At 35.0% G+C, this 15,073-nt stretch overlaps 1 protein-coding gene across 1 annotated transcript in view; it reads right to left on the minus strand.

Annotated features, from left to right (window-relative positions):
* Window positions 1-1,186: 1,186 nt before the first annotated feature.
* The window catches only part of LOC119633078, a 25,890-nt gene continuing 12,003 nt past the window's right edge, over window positions 1,187-15,073 (minus strand). The window contains exons 3-5 of the mRNA XM_038026295.1: window positions 7,841-7,980; window positions 6,195-6,368; window positions 1,187-1,299 (exon numbers count right to left, since the gene is read on the minus strand). Coding sequence (XP_037882223.1) covers window positions 1,187-1,299; window positions 6,195-6,368; window positions 7,841-7,980 — 427 coding nt within the window. The remainder of the gene's footprint in view (window positions 1,300-6,194; window positions 6,369-7,840; window positions 7,981-15,073) is intronic.

Here is a 15,073-nt window from a genome sequence, read left to right on the forward strand (position 1 = left end):
TGTACGGCTTCCCCGAATGAAATATATTATAATACGCAATAAAGGACGTCGGAACAGGAGCGCAGCAATCACATCCTGAAGACCAATTTTTCAACAAATATTCCCTAATGGTTGGTTTGGTGACGCAAGTGTTAGTAGGTATAGGTATATATTACGATAGAGTAGGAATAGTTTAAGCGAAAACATCGATACCATGTGCTGCACAAAATGTAAAAGTTCTTTTTTTTTCTCAGGCCTCAGGAAGCTATGATACTGAGCGATCATAGTGTAAGAACTATGTGTCTAATCAACAGCCTTACCTGTAGTTACGATCAAATACCAATTGAAATCAAAGTGCGATATATGGCACACTGACTTGAATCCGGTCATGCCGACCTCCTAGTTCCGTTTGTGAGTCCCTCTTCGCCCGTCGGTGATGAGTATAAAAAGAACTCACAAGCGATTCAAGGAAACTGATAAATAAATCTGCATTTATATCAAGTAAATTTAGCAGTAGCTAAAGGCTTATTTTCTGCAAGAGGATTTTTAACTAAGGGCGTCCTCAAACTATCTCATCTAGATTTTGTATAATATACTTTTTTCCAAATTTTTATTGAGAAAATATTTCGAGAACTGATCAGAAAAATGTAGCAAGAGATAGCAGACAGACAGAAAACCAGACATATACACAGATAGACATACAAATAGAACTTGATTTAGAAAGTGATTCTAAAACCAGTTGGTTTAATAGAAGATAGGCATAAATGAAATCTTGCTGGATATTCCATATATCAACACAATCATAATATACACTTAACCGAACAGGTCTGGGGACGAAAATTACTCATTCGAATAAACCCGAATGAATGACTTGAACGTGAAATACACTAAACAAACAATATATTGGAAAAAAATATCCCCCATAACTTAATCACAGGTATGTTTTATTTACGTTAGCTTTTGCAACCACAAAATTGTTGCATGACTCTATAGACGCTTTCTTACCACTCGGATTGCCATGCTAAGCGTTACAAGTTTTCGACCGTTTTATTATTAATTTCTCTTTTATTATTTATTAAATACAATTTTGAACATTTATGTGCAAATTCATTGGTCCATTAACAATGTAAAATTAATAATAGAAAAACAAAAAAAAAATATGTATTATTTTTACATACTATTATTATAATAAATAATTGAAATATTTTTACAAATAATTTGGCCGTGATATACAGCACAATAAATTCAAATTTTTGTAGATTGATGTGCGTCTGCGTTTCGGTGGCCAGGAATGCCCATCCAAACCAGCGGGATTACGTTCTAAAATAAAAAGTAAAGGGAAAGAATAAAAGCATTACCACGAATCTTGGTTGCGCATCTCGTGAACTATGCTAGTGATGGAGTTTCATTTAATGCCAAACATCAGGGCGTATGAGTGTGAATGAAGCTCTTCAAATAAATATAAATGATTTTCCATTTTCTTTAAGCTCGAGATATTAGGATGTTCGGAAAGTCAATTCGTTTTCTTTTTTCCACAACAGTGGATTTAATTGCATTTCTTCATAGCCAAATTGACACTTGAGCCTCATTGTCAGCCTTATTTTTGAATAGATTTCTTCGATTTTGCGAAATAGCTTTTGTTTGGCGGCGAAAGCAGCAAAATTTGGCATATTTTAGTTTTTCACTATTGGCAAACTCGAAATGATATTCAATCAAGGAAAATATTGATGAACACGTATGACGAAGAACTCGTATTGACAGAAGATCAGTGCCAAACCGGGTTGACAAAGTTCCATTTCGACAATTTTGATATTGATGGCTAATTGAATGTTATGAAGACAAAATAACGGGATTAACTGTTGCAAAGCAACGAATAAAAATTCGAAAGACCGCTGAGTGATTGTATTTAGCAAATTCGACCGTTCATAATAGTATATAAGAGAAATGCACTTTCATTTTGGGCAAAAATGCTTTTTCCAAATAACCCAATATTTTAAATAATGTGAAGCATAGACATAGAAAGTCAATTGAACTGATTGATTTGTGGCAAGTGTTTGTTATACGATTCAAGAAAGGTGTTTATTACAAATCGCGAATATTGTAAGAGATGGTATGCATTGCTTCTACCTTCGATATAATTGGGGAGCGATTTGCAAAACTTTAGTGTTCTATGATGAGGAGATATTAAGAAAATTTGCAATTCGGAATATCACAAATAGTATAACGAAATCAACATTCATCTCCTCTTAGATGGCAGCTATAGAAATTACCAAAAAATGTCAAGTGTACGTGAAAACCACTTGTTTTTGCATATAAATGCAGTCATTCATACATATTTAATCACACGGGTAGCCGAAAATAAAGGCGATATTTGCATAGAAATAAAAATTTACGGTACTTATATGCGGGCATACAATACACGCATACAATGAAAAAGCGACAAAATAAATAGTAAGTAAGAAAATTTGAATGTTTTCTATGCCGTGGAGGTAATAAAAGGGATACTTTTTTTATTCATTTCATAGTTGAACAGAGTCGTCATATTTTTATACCCATCACCGAAGCACCGAGGGGTATATTCGTTTTGTCCAAACGTCTGCAACGTCGATTAGGAAGGATCAGAGACCCCAAAGACCGCAAAGTGTATATATTCTTGATCAGCGTCAAATTCTAAATCAACTTAACAATATCCGTTTTACTATCTGTCCGTCTGGGCAATGTCTGTTGTAAACATACTACTGGCTGCAAAAATGAAGCTATCGACTTCAAATTTGACAGAAACAGCGGAAGTTCTTGCAAGCAAGTTGGTACTAAAAATGAGCCAAATCGGTTGGAGAACACGCTCACAGCATCACCTAAATTGAGAGTGCTTCTGTTTTTCAAAGGGAATGAAAAATTTGGTTCTGTCTCACACTCATAAACTATAGCAAATAAATGTACAAAAATTCGAACTCGTAGTCTATGAGCGATGCTGTAGCGTTTATACACAAAAATGGAACAACATTGTAGTGGATCAAGGTTTAATTATTTTTTCATTATCTTTATAACGCGCCGGAACAAGTTTCAAATGCGAAGAAAATATAGAAATCTTTGTTGAATGCACCTAAATATGTCCGGCTGTTCGTCTGTCCATCTGTCTGCTTGTGGAACTTTGTAGTATTTGTGGAAAACACTCTGCCGTTCACGAAAATGAACATATCGCCTAAAAATGGGCAAAAAATTTGGAATTGACGTAAACTATTTAAAGGACACGCCTACAACACATGCTCACATGCCTCTACGACAAAAACTTTTATTTTGAAAATAGAAGAAATCGACTGTGGCCAACTTCATGTTATAGAGCATGAGAATTTTGTTCTTTTACTTCTTTTGTCTCCTTTCGGGGTAATGGTGATGGGTATAAAAGATTCGGTTGTTTGAAGCCGCCCAAAACTGAAAACACTATAGTGGGATACGACGATTATTAAAGTGCCGTATATTACTTCGCTTAACACGGTTATTCACACAACGACTTTTCAACATAAAGTGTTACGTCGTCGAAAAACTGCACCGATCCGAACGATTTTCAATAGTGTTCGTCCTTGGGCGAAAACCCATTAGTGTATAAAATATCATCAAAAGATCTCATCAATTGCAGCCTGTAAGTTGAAAGAAAGAAAAGAAGGCGGGCAGATGGATCGACACGTTCAAGTCAAAGCAGGGGGCTATTCTGAATGGATCGGAATAATAAAAGACGGAGCTATCTCAAGTTGTTCTGTGCTTGCATTCTGCAGGTTGAAAAAAGAAAACAAGGCGGACAAGTGGACAGACAAGTTCAAGTCAAAACAAAAATTGATCGGTGTGATAAAAGATGGATCCATCTCAAGTTGTTCTGTCCTTGCAACCAAATTATCACATAGGTAAGCTTTAAAAATGGGAAAGAGGTTTTATGGGACGTTTTTAAAATACATTAAAGGAATTTATTCAATTCTTTCAAGATTGAATATATATATATATATATATATCTTTTTTTTTTTTTGGGTCAACTGTATGACCACGTTGTTGCGAATAAATACTTTTGCATCTACAAGAACAAATTTCAAAGTTGAACGATCATCAGATCGTTCGATTCCGTCTACGTAGTTTTTTGTTCTTCCTTTTACAAACAATTACTTGAGAATCGGATGTAGAATCGACAAATTTTAAATTGTTAGAAAAGTTTACCAGAAAGATAGCCACAAGAGCATTTCACTTGAAGGATGCCTTTAAAATCTCAGCACAATCGAAAGGAAATTGAAGAAAACAATTGGTTTCAATAACAACTCACTTGAATCTTAAAAACCCTAAACGTTTATGAAAGTTTTCATTTCATCTCTAATCTGCGATGCTTGCCTAACTGATCCAGTGATTTTTGACAAAGCCATGAGCTTTGCAGGATTGTGTTTAACATATTTTTCTTCTTCAGTTGCTTTGGGTACTTGCCAAGTTATCCACTATAACAAGGTTTTACGATTATACTCAGAGTTTGTGTTTATCTATATTTTTAAAATTTCGTCCTCAACGCTATAACAGATCAATTTATTCAATATTTTTTAAGTATATAAGCAATTCATCGTTTATGGTTTAGTATAATCTTCCAAACTGGAATCATTTCTACATACAGTGGCTCTTCTGCCTACTCTGTCGCTGCTCTTTTAACAGTGCTGCGTCGTTTTGCTTCTTCGCATATTCGTGACAGCTATAGCACACTATTCTGATTAATGCCTAAACTTTTGCTATGGATGCAATTTCCTGAATTTTCCATTGTTTGTTGGTACAGAATTTCCGCACATAACTAATACAAAGTGCTAAAGAGACAACTCTTTTAATGAGTGAATGTGTATCTCTGCAAGTGCTTTGCATGATACTAAGTTAGTTCTCATAAACTTGAAGCTGAACATTGTATTGTAAATATAGTTCCTCTGATCGACCTGCGGTTTCAACACAATAATACATGGACAGACATTAGATGGACATACGTAACTGAATTGCTGCTGAGCATGATTTTGAATGTGACTGATATAGTAAGTGATGGGTCTGCTTTACATCACTGTGCTTGTTACATACAATCTCACGAACGTAATAAAAGCGGTAATAAAAGCGGCATAGAGTGCAATAATATGTACTGTGGAATATCAACAATCATGAACATACAACACATTTTATTGCACATTGCCCGCTAATTTAATGCCAATTGATTTAACAAAGACTAATTGATTGAGATAAAATCAGGAAGTTCCAGTCTCCCTTGTACCATTGTTTTTAATTTATAAACTTTCATCAGTTTTTTCGGATACAATTTAGTCCATTCACTACCAGACCGTATCTGCGAGGATTTTATTTATTAATGTAAACGTATAGCGCAAACATGATATATCTCGAAATCAGAAATTTTGTGCGCATTCACTTACTACGACGTGTATCATAGTTAGTTGCGAATAGTTTTTTTTTTTTTTTTTTTTTTTTTTTTGTAAAGGAAACTTATCATCAGATTAAGTGCTTCCTTTCTTTCCTTATATGAGAATAAGACGGAACCTAAAAAGCTTGCTTTCAACTAAAACTGATATCAGAGTGCGTGACTATTCTGTGGAAATATCATACATATCAAAATTGTTGCAAAATCGAAATCATAACAACAACAGTATATATTGCATTCTATATGACAAGGGAGCGATAACAACCCGAGCGATAATATATATTTCGCACAAATCTGACTACAACGAAAACATTTTTCCTTTTATTGTTCGGGTGTGTGTGATCATTGCTGTATTGATCATTGCTTGAACCTTTTATTATTACGCAATCGTTTCATGCGATAGCTTATATCTCGCTAAAGCATTAATTTTCAAGAGAACTTTTAATGCCGTAGTATTGTCATTGTCAATTAGAAATATTCGTTTCGCTAATGCACTTACAGAGTTATAACGCAGGAAACAAAAAAAAAAATTGTTGCTAATGTAAACACCAACGTTCGCATTGGCAGTGAACGTGTTAAGGTGCATTTATTTGCTATGCATAAAAAAATGAACGAAATTTTAATTCTCCTCCCGGTGCTATGCAAGTGCGGAAATATTCAGTGAGTAAACAAACACGAAAAATGTGGAGAGGAAATACGCATATATACACGCACGCACACATAAAATGGTTACTATAAAATTTAAATATTTGAGAAATTTTCATTTTTTTATTAAAATCACCTAAATGTGTGTCGCATCGCGGCATATGCTCCTGCAGTTCAGCCATTAATACACCGATTTCGTGCGAATCCTTTTTAATGCTATTTAATTCCTCCTGATTGAAATCCGGAGTTATTTGTTTGCATAAGAGTATCCCAAATACATTACCTAAATTCGATGGACCAGCACGATTCTCTACAATGAAAGAAAAATAAAAAGAAATGCATTTAGCTCTGGCATCGAATCACGGATACCCAACACCACAAGAAAATGATGGGTGGAAATTATAAAATTTGTTTTATTACCGTTGCACGTGTCCCTTAGTGAATTGTAAGCATTTTTAAGATTATTTTTTTTAACAGTGTTTGTAAGTGTTTACTCAAAATTTGTCAACCCCTGCAAGTTCTCAGCAATAATTTTACTGTTGTTTTCAACTACGTAGCATCATGTGGCTACACATGAAGAACAGGTTTATATTATTTTAAGGTATCTGCATGCAAGTCGAATAAAAGGCAATCGATCGACAGACGACCTAAGTCTAATCATTAGATGCGTAAATATATCCGTTGTCCGTTTTTCGGGGTTTCATTTAAAGTGCTGTCCGTTATTCTCTGTAGCAATATACATAATGTATTGTTCATCTTGGCGACAGAATCTGAAAGGCAACTGGCCGTTTGAGAATATTTGCTTAAGCATCTGTTTCTTCGATTATATCCAAGCCATAGGCCGAAATAGACTCCTCAAGCAGAAGGAGGGATGTGTAGTGAAAATAGGATGCAGACTTATCCCGTTCAGCACTTCTAACCGTTTCTGCGCGAGTTTTGCAATACAAAACTAAGCCTCATCAATGCGAAATAAAATTAATCTATAAAGTTTTTTTCGCATATTGTGAACGAGTTGCGATTAGCGATCGATTCATGTTGACAGCATTCCTCAACGATGGTTTGTTGATTGACGTAAATCGACCATAACATAGTATACATAGCTAAGCTCCCTAATTGCGTTGGTAAAGGATATTCGGCTTAGAATGTAAATGCGCTGACCTACAGTATGCTCTCTTGCGTTTCGCATATCGAAGAGCAACAATTTGTTATCACTTGCGATTCGGTAGAATTGTTCTATAAAAAAAGCAGAAAAAATAAAGCTTCGCTTTTTGGCGGGCTTTTAGCACCGAACTGAATCTATTTAAAGTTTCTAGGAACCATGTTGTATATCTTTTCATAGGGAGAGCACTATGACCAAAAGAAATCACAGCCTGACAAGTGATCATAAACAAAGTAACGCCACTGAAGACTTCTTTATGCACTTGGTCTATGCTGCTTAGGGTACCCGAGCCCATACATATTCCCCAACATTAGCAAACTTATAACTTTCCAACTGCTACGATGGGTTACAAAGAATTAGGCGAATAGTGTCTCTCACAATTTCTTGATTATCAAGATCTATTCGTCGATTGTTTTCAAAAATAGAACACTAACGGGCGGATATGACTAAACCGTCTGAAAATCGTTCGTTGAAAATGTAGTTATATGTACATCACGCGATCCCTTATGTGAGTGACACAGTACAGTACGATTATTTTTATGGTGATGATGGGTAAAACAAAAACAAAAACAATAAAAAAAAAATACAAAAATTTAATATAGAAAATTGATTTATAAAATTACCATAATAGCCACTCATGTCCATAGGTATCACTTGTACTAAACGATAACTTTTGTATAATTCGCGTAGGAAAATTTGTAATAAATAGAACAGCAGTACCAGATGTGGTTGATTACCATTTGGATGTTCGTTAAGGTTAGAGCTAAAAATATCATTGAATAAAAGAGAAAAAAATTCATTTTGCTTTTCCTTTTCAAATTCAATTTCAAATAAATGGACATGCATTACATCACGTTTCCTGTCTATATAAATTTTGATAGATTACTACATTTTACGAGTATTTCTAGTTGAACGTATTCTTAAGTTGATTGTGATTCGATTGACGGTAATAAAAGTAAATATTTCAAACATGTATATACGAGGTGTGTTCAAAAAAAAAAAAACAAAAAAAAAACAAAAGCTGGTGACTTTTCCCCCAAAAGTAATCAAGCAACAGATGTAATATATACTTATGCCAACGCTTTTTCCAATCTTCGACACACTTCTGATAGAAGCCTTTCGGTATGGCCATTGCGTTCTTCGAGTGCTGCGATCTTTATGTTCTTAATCGTGGCAAAACTCCTTTGTTTGATGGATCTTTTCAGTTTAGGAACACGAAAAAATATCGCACGAAGCCAACTCCGATGAATGGGGTGGCTGAGACATGATTGCGGTATTATCTTTGAACAAAAAAAGCAATAACGTGTAAGCTGGCGGGATATCATAATGCAATACCTAAGATTGATGGTTCCACAAAACCGGGCGTTTTTCACTTTCAGCTTCACGCAAACGGCGCATAACTTCCTCATTGCACCACCACGCCATTGTGATTGTGTGCAGAAAAGCAAAAGGTTGACATTTGACTGCACATGGCGTTCTGCTTTCGGTCTTGAGTCCTCTGGCTGCCTCCATCGGGATGATTAGGCTTTGGTTTCGACGTGATAACCGCATATCCACGTTTCGTCACCGGTTATGACCTTTTCGAGAAAATCGGAATCGTCGTTGACGTTATTCAACAACTGTTGAGCGATGCTCATGCGACGCTTCTTTTAGTGAAAACGTAGCAATTTCTAAGCAAACTTTACTGCCACTCGTTTCCTGTGCTAAATGGCATGTGTTAATTGATCCACTATCAGGAACTTCTCTTATAGGGATTCGACAATTCTCCATAACAATTTTCTTCACTGCTTTAACGTTTTCATCGGTTGTTGATGTGCTACGACTCCAAGGTGGGCATAGTCATCGTCATTAACATCTCTCCGGTCTTCTGTGATGAGTTTGCCCCATTTGCACACATTTTTTTTTTTTTGCTCAATGCAAAGTCGGCAAACGCCACGGTCTATATTTGAAGTGAGTTGAAGGGTTTAAATTTACTTTTTACATGAAATCTTTTAAAAAAAAAACAAAAAAAAAACAAACTAAAAGTGCGAAATGGCTAATAACGAATATAAGAAAAAGAAGAAGCGAATGTACATAGCCAACGGAATAGAAAAAGCAGCTTTCTTCTTGAATGCACCTCGTATATATATATACACAAACATATAATTTGTGTTTATATGTATATATTAACGAATGTAAATAAAGTAAAATTTCTCAACTAATGAAAAATACATGTCTTGGGATAAGTATGCATCAGAAACCTTGCAAATGTTATTGAGTAAATGAAGTAAAGAAACCAGGGGAACTGTAGAGAATTTCGTCTTTTAGTTAAAATTTTTATGCAAATTTTATATAAACATTTTCTCTATCATGAACACTATTGCATTTACGAATGAACATAATCATCGAGTTAGAGACGTCTGCAATGTCATGTTGACATTTTGTAACAATTTCTTATTTCTATCAAAGTGACAGGCAGGTGATAGTTAATAGTAACGAAATAGACAAAATATTCTAAAGAAGACGTCCTAAGAGTGTATGGTGAGCGCAAGGTGTCACGAATTGTAAATATTCTCATCATTTCAAATATGTATCGTTCACTCGTTTATTCCGAAATTCACTCGACAATTTGCCTTTACGAGTACCATAAAGAGACAGCAAATGTTAATGTACATTTTATTCACAAGGTTTATTACTTACATATCAAATTTAGATACTATATAGGATCTTTAGGATACGGGGAGATATTACGTTCGATGTCATAAGTTAACTTCAAAAAGTTTATTATAAATCGTTTCATTTGCCTAAAACTGTCTCTTTGAAATTGGTTCTCCTGATCGTCTATCCTTCCAGCTTCACTTCAATATTTTTGATCTGTTTCGTTTACTATAAATCGTTTCATTTGCCTTTCATTTGCTATTAATAAGAAGGAGCCACATGCTCCCAATCGTCTATCCTTCCAGCTTTTCTTCAATATTTTTGATCTGTTTCGTATATATATATACATATATATATGCGTCTGTCGCCTTAAATTCAAACTGTTTACATTTCAAATCACTTTGGTAAATACAAACAATTTCGATTGGCATTTATCAAATATTCCACATTGCTAATGACGATTTACTTCTAGTATAAATAAATATCATGGGCTCCAAAACACCAAACCATTTGCGGTAAAAGTATATAAAGTTTGTGTTTGTATTATTGTTATTATTATTATTAATTTCGCCAGAGAAGCACTAGCATCTAAGGCTATCGGCTTTTATTAAAAACTCTAGCGCACTTGAGATTCGAACCCACGACCATTGACTTGCTAGTCGAGATTCCTCGACTTTGTCTACTCAGGCGGATCAAGTGTTTGTATATATATCGGGCCTGCTCGTACGTTCACCTTGTCTCTTTTATGCCTATCAGTGAATTGTTTTGATTAACGAAATCTTTGAAATCTTGACAAACCAACGCACGGTATGAGCTAAAAATGAAATAGAAAATAGACTTGATTAGCCCATTTACACAGTCGCTGTCCTCATATCTGGCTGGCCTAAGGCGACAATTGTCTCCTCTTACGGTGGATGAATAGACGACTTTCGCAAGTTATATACAATGTATGTGCGTTTTAGCAACAGTAAGAATGTATTTATATGTGAAATAACTGTGAATACATACATATATGTTTTTTTTTGATAAGTTTTTATACATTGGCAAAATAATTAATTATGTAGATACTTTTATACATAATAATAATATAATAATTGAATTAAATAATAATAGTTGAGGATAAATGACATAATACATCTAACAGTTAATTTGTGGGTGGCAAAATGAGGGGTATCCGATTTTGCACATCCTAATTAATGCTTGAGATTTCGGGTAAATGGAACGGGCCAATTGCAGCCACCAATCTCAGTTTGCTTGCTAAGAGATTTTACCTTCAATCTCCGATGAGTGGATAAAAATAACAAGTCATCTTAAAATTTTACTAAATTCGCTCATTAGCGAGGTTTTGTTTTTTTTTCTTTGCCTTTAATTGCGTCTATATTTCATGGCCGACAGATAAAGAAGATAACTAGGCATATAAATATCTGTATCTGTGAAGTACTCAAAGTACAATCAAAACAAGGCAAAGACCTATTTACGTAAACACATGACTTGGATGTACATGAAAAAAAAAAACATTTTCGCAAGCACTTGAAATTTACTATTTTCTTTTATGTATGTTTACATTTAGAACATTGTACGTAAAGAAGGCAAAAATGTTAGTTACGTTTAAAATTCCTTCCGTTATGCTTAAAGATTTCTTAGTTCGTAATCTCGCTATTGTTTACATTGCTTGTTTCTTATTTTAGTCAAAGGAGAAAAAAAATAGTATTGTTTTTCAAAAGTTCGCAGTTTGCTTAAAAACATAAATAAAGTGTACGCACATACGCACATACGCGTAAAACAGTTTCTATTAATGGCACATAGAAAATAAAAAAAGCAAGTAAGGGAATTGTGTTAGAACGTGACCGAATCTTTTACACCCATCATCGTGATCTTAAAAAAAAAAAGTAAATAAATAAATTTCCATTCTTTATAGCATTGAGTATCCAGGGTTGATTTTTCCCATTTTTAGAATAAAAGTGAAAATTCATATGATGTATGTGTTATATATTCTTTAGGAATAACAAGCAAAAAACCGCAAAAAAATGAAATTCAATGTTTTTGCTATATAGACATGTGGGCGTCATAGAGGCGTTATTCCAAAACTTTGGGCCATTTTCAAATTCTTTTGCATGTTCTTATGCGATATCTTCGTTTTTGCGAACGCAGACGGGCGGACCGACAATCCGAGTGTAATGGACGCACCTGTCTACTTACATTCCGAACTTGAAATTGGCTAAGAATTTATATACTTAAGGGAGTGTTGCTGGTAAAGGTTGCTTCCGAGATAACGCTGTTTTAAGGATAATCTGAAAAATGCGAACAAAAGGAATGCAAAAGTTTAGGAGCCAGGTTATAGGTCCTTTCGAAAAATTAAGTTTTTGGTCATACAGCCTAAATTACTTTTTCCCATTTGTTGGCAATCCAAGAACCATAACATTATCACATCTAAACATTGCCCCTGATTCTCTTTTTTTCGAAGGGCTTATCCTCGAATATGCCGATTTTGATAGATCTCGTCTTTTACACTTTGTTTGTGGTGAAACGATTGGTAAAGCGATAAGAAGATGCCTACCCCCCGTTGCCGAGTCCATAATTAACAGCAAAATGTTCATTAAACACTTCCACTTTCGTGGCCGAATCACTGGTTCGTCTCAAATTGCTCTCAGTCTCTCACGAAGCAATGGCCGTCTTAATGAAGTTATTCTACTGACCGTTCTTGGAAAATGCTTGTAAAGGAAAACAAACACTTTTCAAAGGTATCTGTTACAGGTAATAGGTTGGCAGGGATCTTTTCGAAATGGGTTTTTTCGTTCTATGTAAAGAATGCTGTGCACATCGTACAAATCGCTTCGTTCACATTACTGAGGCATAATAAGTTGGAAAGGTTTTGTAAAAAATAATCTCCGCACACTTTTTAGTTACGTAATGAGGCAAAAATATAAATATCACAATAATTGTCACAACATGCACGTCAATATATTAAAGGCGATCAATACGATCACTTCCATTGTAAGAGAACATGATTTAAAAGCAATGAAAATATTCGCAGTTTGAACTGACTTTCAAGACTGCCAGGTAAGCTAGGCTTCATTTTATAATTTTTGTGCCTTGAGACCTATTTTGACCCGACTGTTCGAATTCGCGCATGGTAAGTGTCCAACCTTGTAGAGTTTGCTCTAAGTTCAAAAATGGTTTAATTTCAAGTGGAGCAATTCAACAGAGTCCTCAAAGTTTTCTACCTCTCCCTTTGTGGCTCTTAACAGTGGTGCCATAGCAGAGAAGAAATATCTTGTAAAAAATTTTGTTTCATATCACATTTTGTGTAATTTAGAATTTTGATAAGGCAATCCAAGTAACAAGACAACGGAGTGTATAATGATAAACTATTTTTCATCGAAAATTTGCTAATTTATATAAGTAGGCTTGAGAATTATTAATTATTAATTAATTATTATTGTTTTGCTTTGTAATAACATTTCCCTGACTGCCGATGGTTTTTTCTCAGAATTATTTTGCTTTCATTTTCCTCCCCTCACGCACACCTATATACATGGCCTGTGTGTGTGGAATGATATTTACGCGGTCGCAGTCTTTCTTTTTTTTATACCCATCACCAAAGGATGAGGGGTATATTCATTCTGCCAAACCGTTTGCAACACCCAGAAGGAAACTTGTGCGACCGCATAAGGTATGTGTATGTTTGACCTATATCAAATTCTGAATTGATTTAAACATGTCCGTCTGTCCGTCTGTCCGTCTATATAATGTGTGCTGTAAACAGTCTCGTGGCCGCAAAAATGAACCTATCGACTTGAAATAGTGCGGAAACTTTGGAAGTTCTTGCCAGCAGGTTGGTAGTGGAAATGGGTTAAATCGATGGAAGGACACGCCTACAATACTAGGTAAAATAAGGACACGGATGTTTTTTGGAAAGGAACAACAAATTGGTTTTTTGCTCATTACTCAAAAAGTATAGCATCTATAGCATCTATAGGCGGCACTGCAGTGCATCTAAAGTAATGAAAAAAAACGCCCCAGCTACTCACTTGTACTGAAACAAGCTTCAAAAACTCTGACTGAACTGAAACGTTGAACGATTGTTGTAACGGCATGCCTCCTAAATCCGTTTCACGAAAACAAGAAATCTAATTAAATAAATTATGTATGGCGAACATATATCGTAACATGTGTTAAATGTTGTTTGGCTGGCTTTTGCGTTAGTAATATGAAAACATTTGTTATTTTCCCTTGGCCCTGGGCTCAGTTTATATTTATCTACCTTGCAAACTGTTACGTTGCTAAGAAGCGAACCGTTCAACTAAAGCGAAATGGTAAGGAATTCTGGAGCAAAACCGATGGTTGTGCTGGATTTCTTCAAAATTCCTTTTCGGCTGTTTCAAGCGTATGGAGTGGGCTTGTATCGAACATCATCGAAAGAACGCCTTTCCCTACAGGAATCGATCGCATTTACAATTTCAATGATACAGATTGGCGTTTATTCAATACTTGTACCAATGTTTTTCATCAAGACAACCCCTCAGACACCAGCAGAGTTCTCAGATGCTGCGGTAACGCTAATCGTTTTTTTTACTGCTGTCGTTCGGTTCGTTTGTATCTTTTCGAATACTAAACGCGTAAAAATACTTGTTGATGTACTTCAAAAATATTTTCCACAAAATATGGAGGAGCAGAAGAGCTTTGAAGTAGAAACAAATTATAAGGAATTGATTCGAGTTACAAAAGCGTTATCAATATGTTTATCTGTCGGCGTCATCTTATTCAACGTGGCACCATTATTCAACTTTATGATGACCTCCTATACTACCGATGATGAAGTTAAGTTTGACTATAAGCTGCCCTATCCTGTGTGGTATCCTTTCAAAGTGAACACTCCTGGCATGTATGCAATTATAGTTTTAACTCAAGCGTTTTCTGCTTTTTCGTGTCTGGTTGCATATTTCGTTCCACATATGGTACTGATTACGTCCATGTTGTTGATAAATATGAATTTCAGGTATTTAGCAAAAAGGGTTCGAAACTTAACCCCAACAAAAACGGAAGATGATATCAAAAATCTGAGCAAAATTTTAGACCGCCATCAGGATATATTTCTGTGGGTCAAACTTGCATTTTGATTTTATTTTGCAATGGTTTATGTTTACTATTTTTACAGACTGGTCGATGTTACGAACGAAATTTTTAATGTTTCGGTGTTTATAAGTTTCTTCAGTTTG

The sequence above is a fragment of the Glossina fuscipes genome, unplaced genomic scaffold (genome assembly GCF_014805625.2).
Source record: "Glossina fuscipes isolate IAEA_lab_2018 unplaced genomic scaffold, Yale_Gfus_2 2, whole genome shotgun sequence".
NCBI lineage: Eukaryota > Metazoa > Arthropoda > Insecta > Diptera > Glossinidae > Glossina > Glossina fuscipes.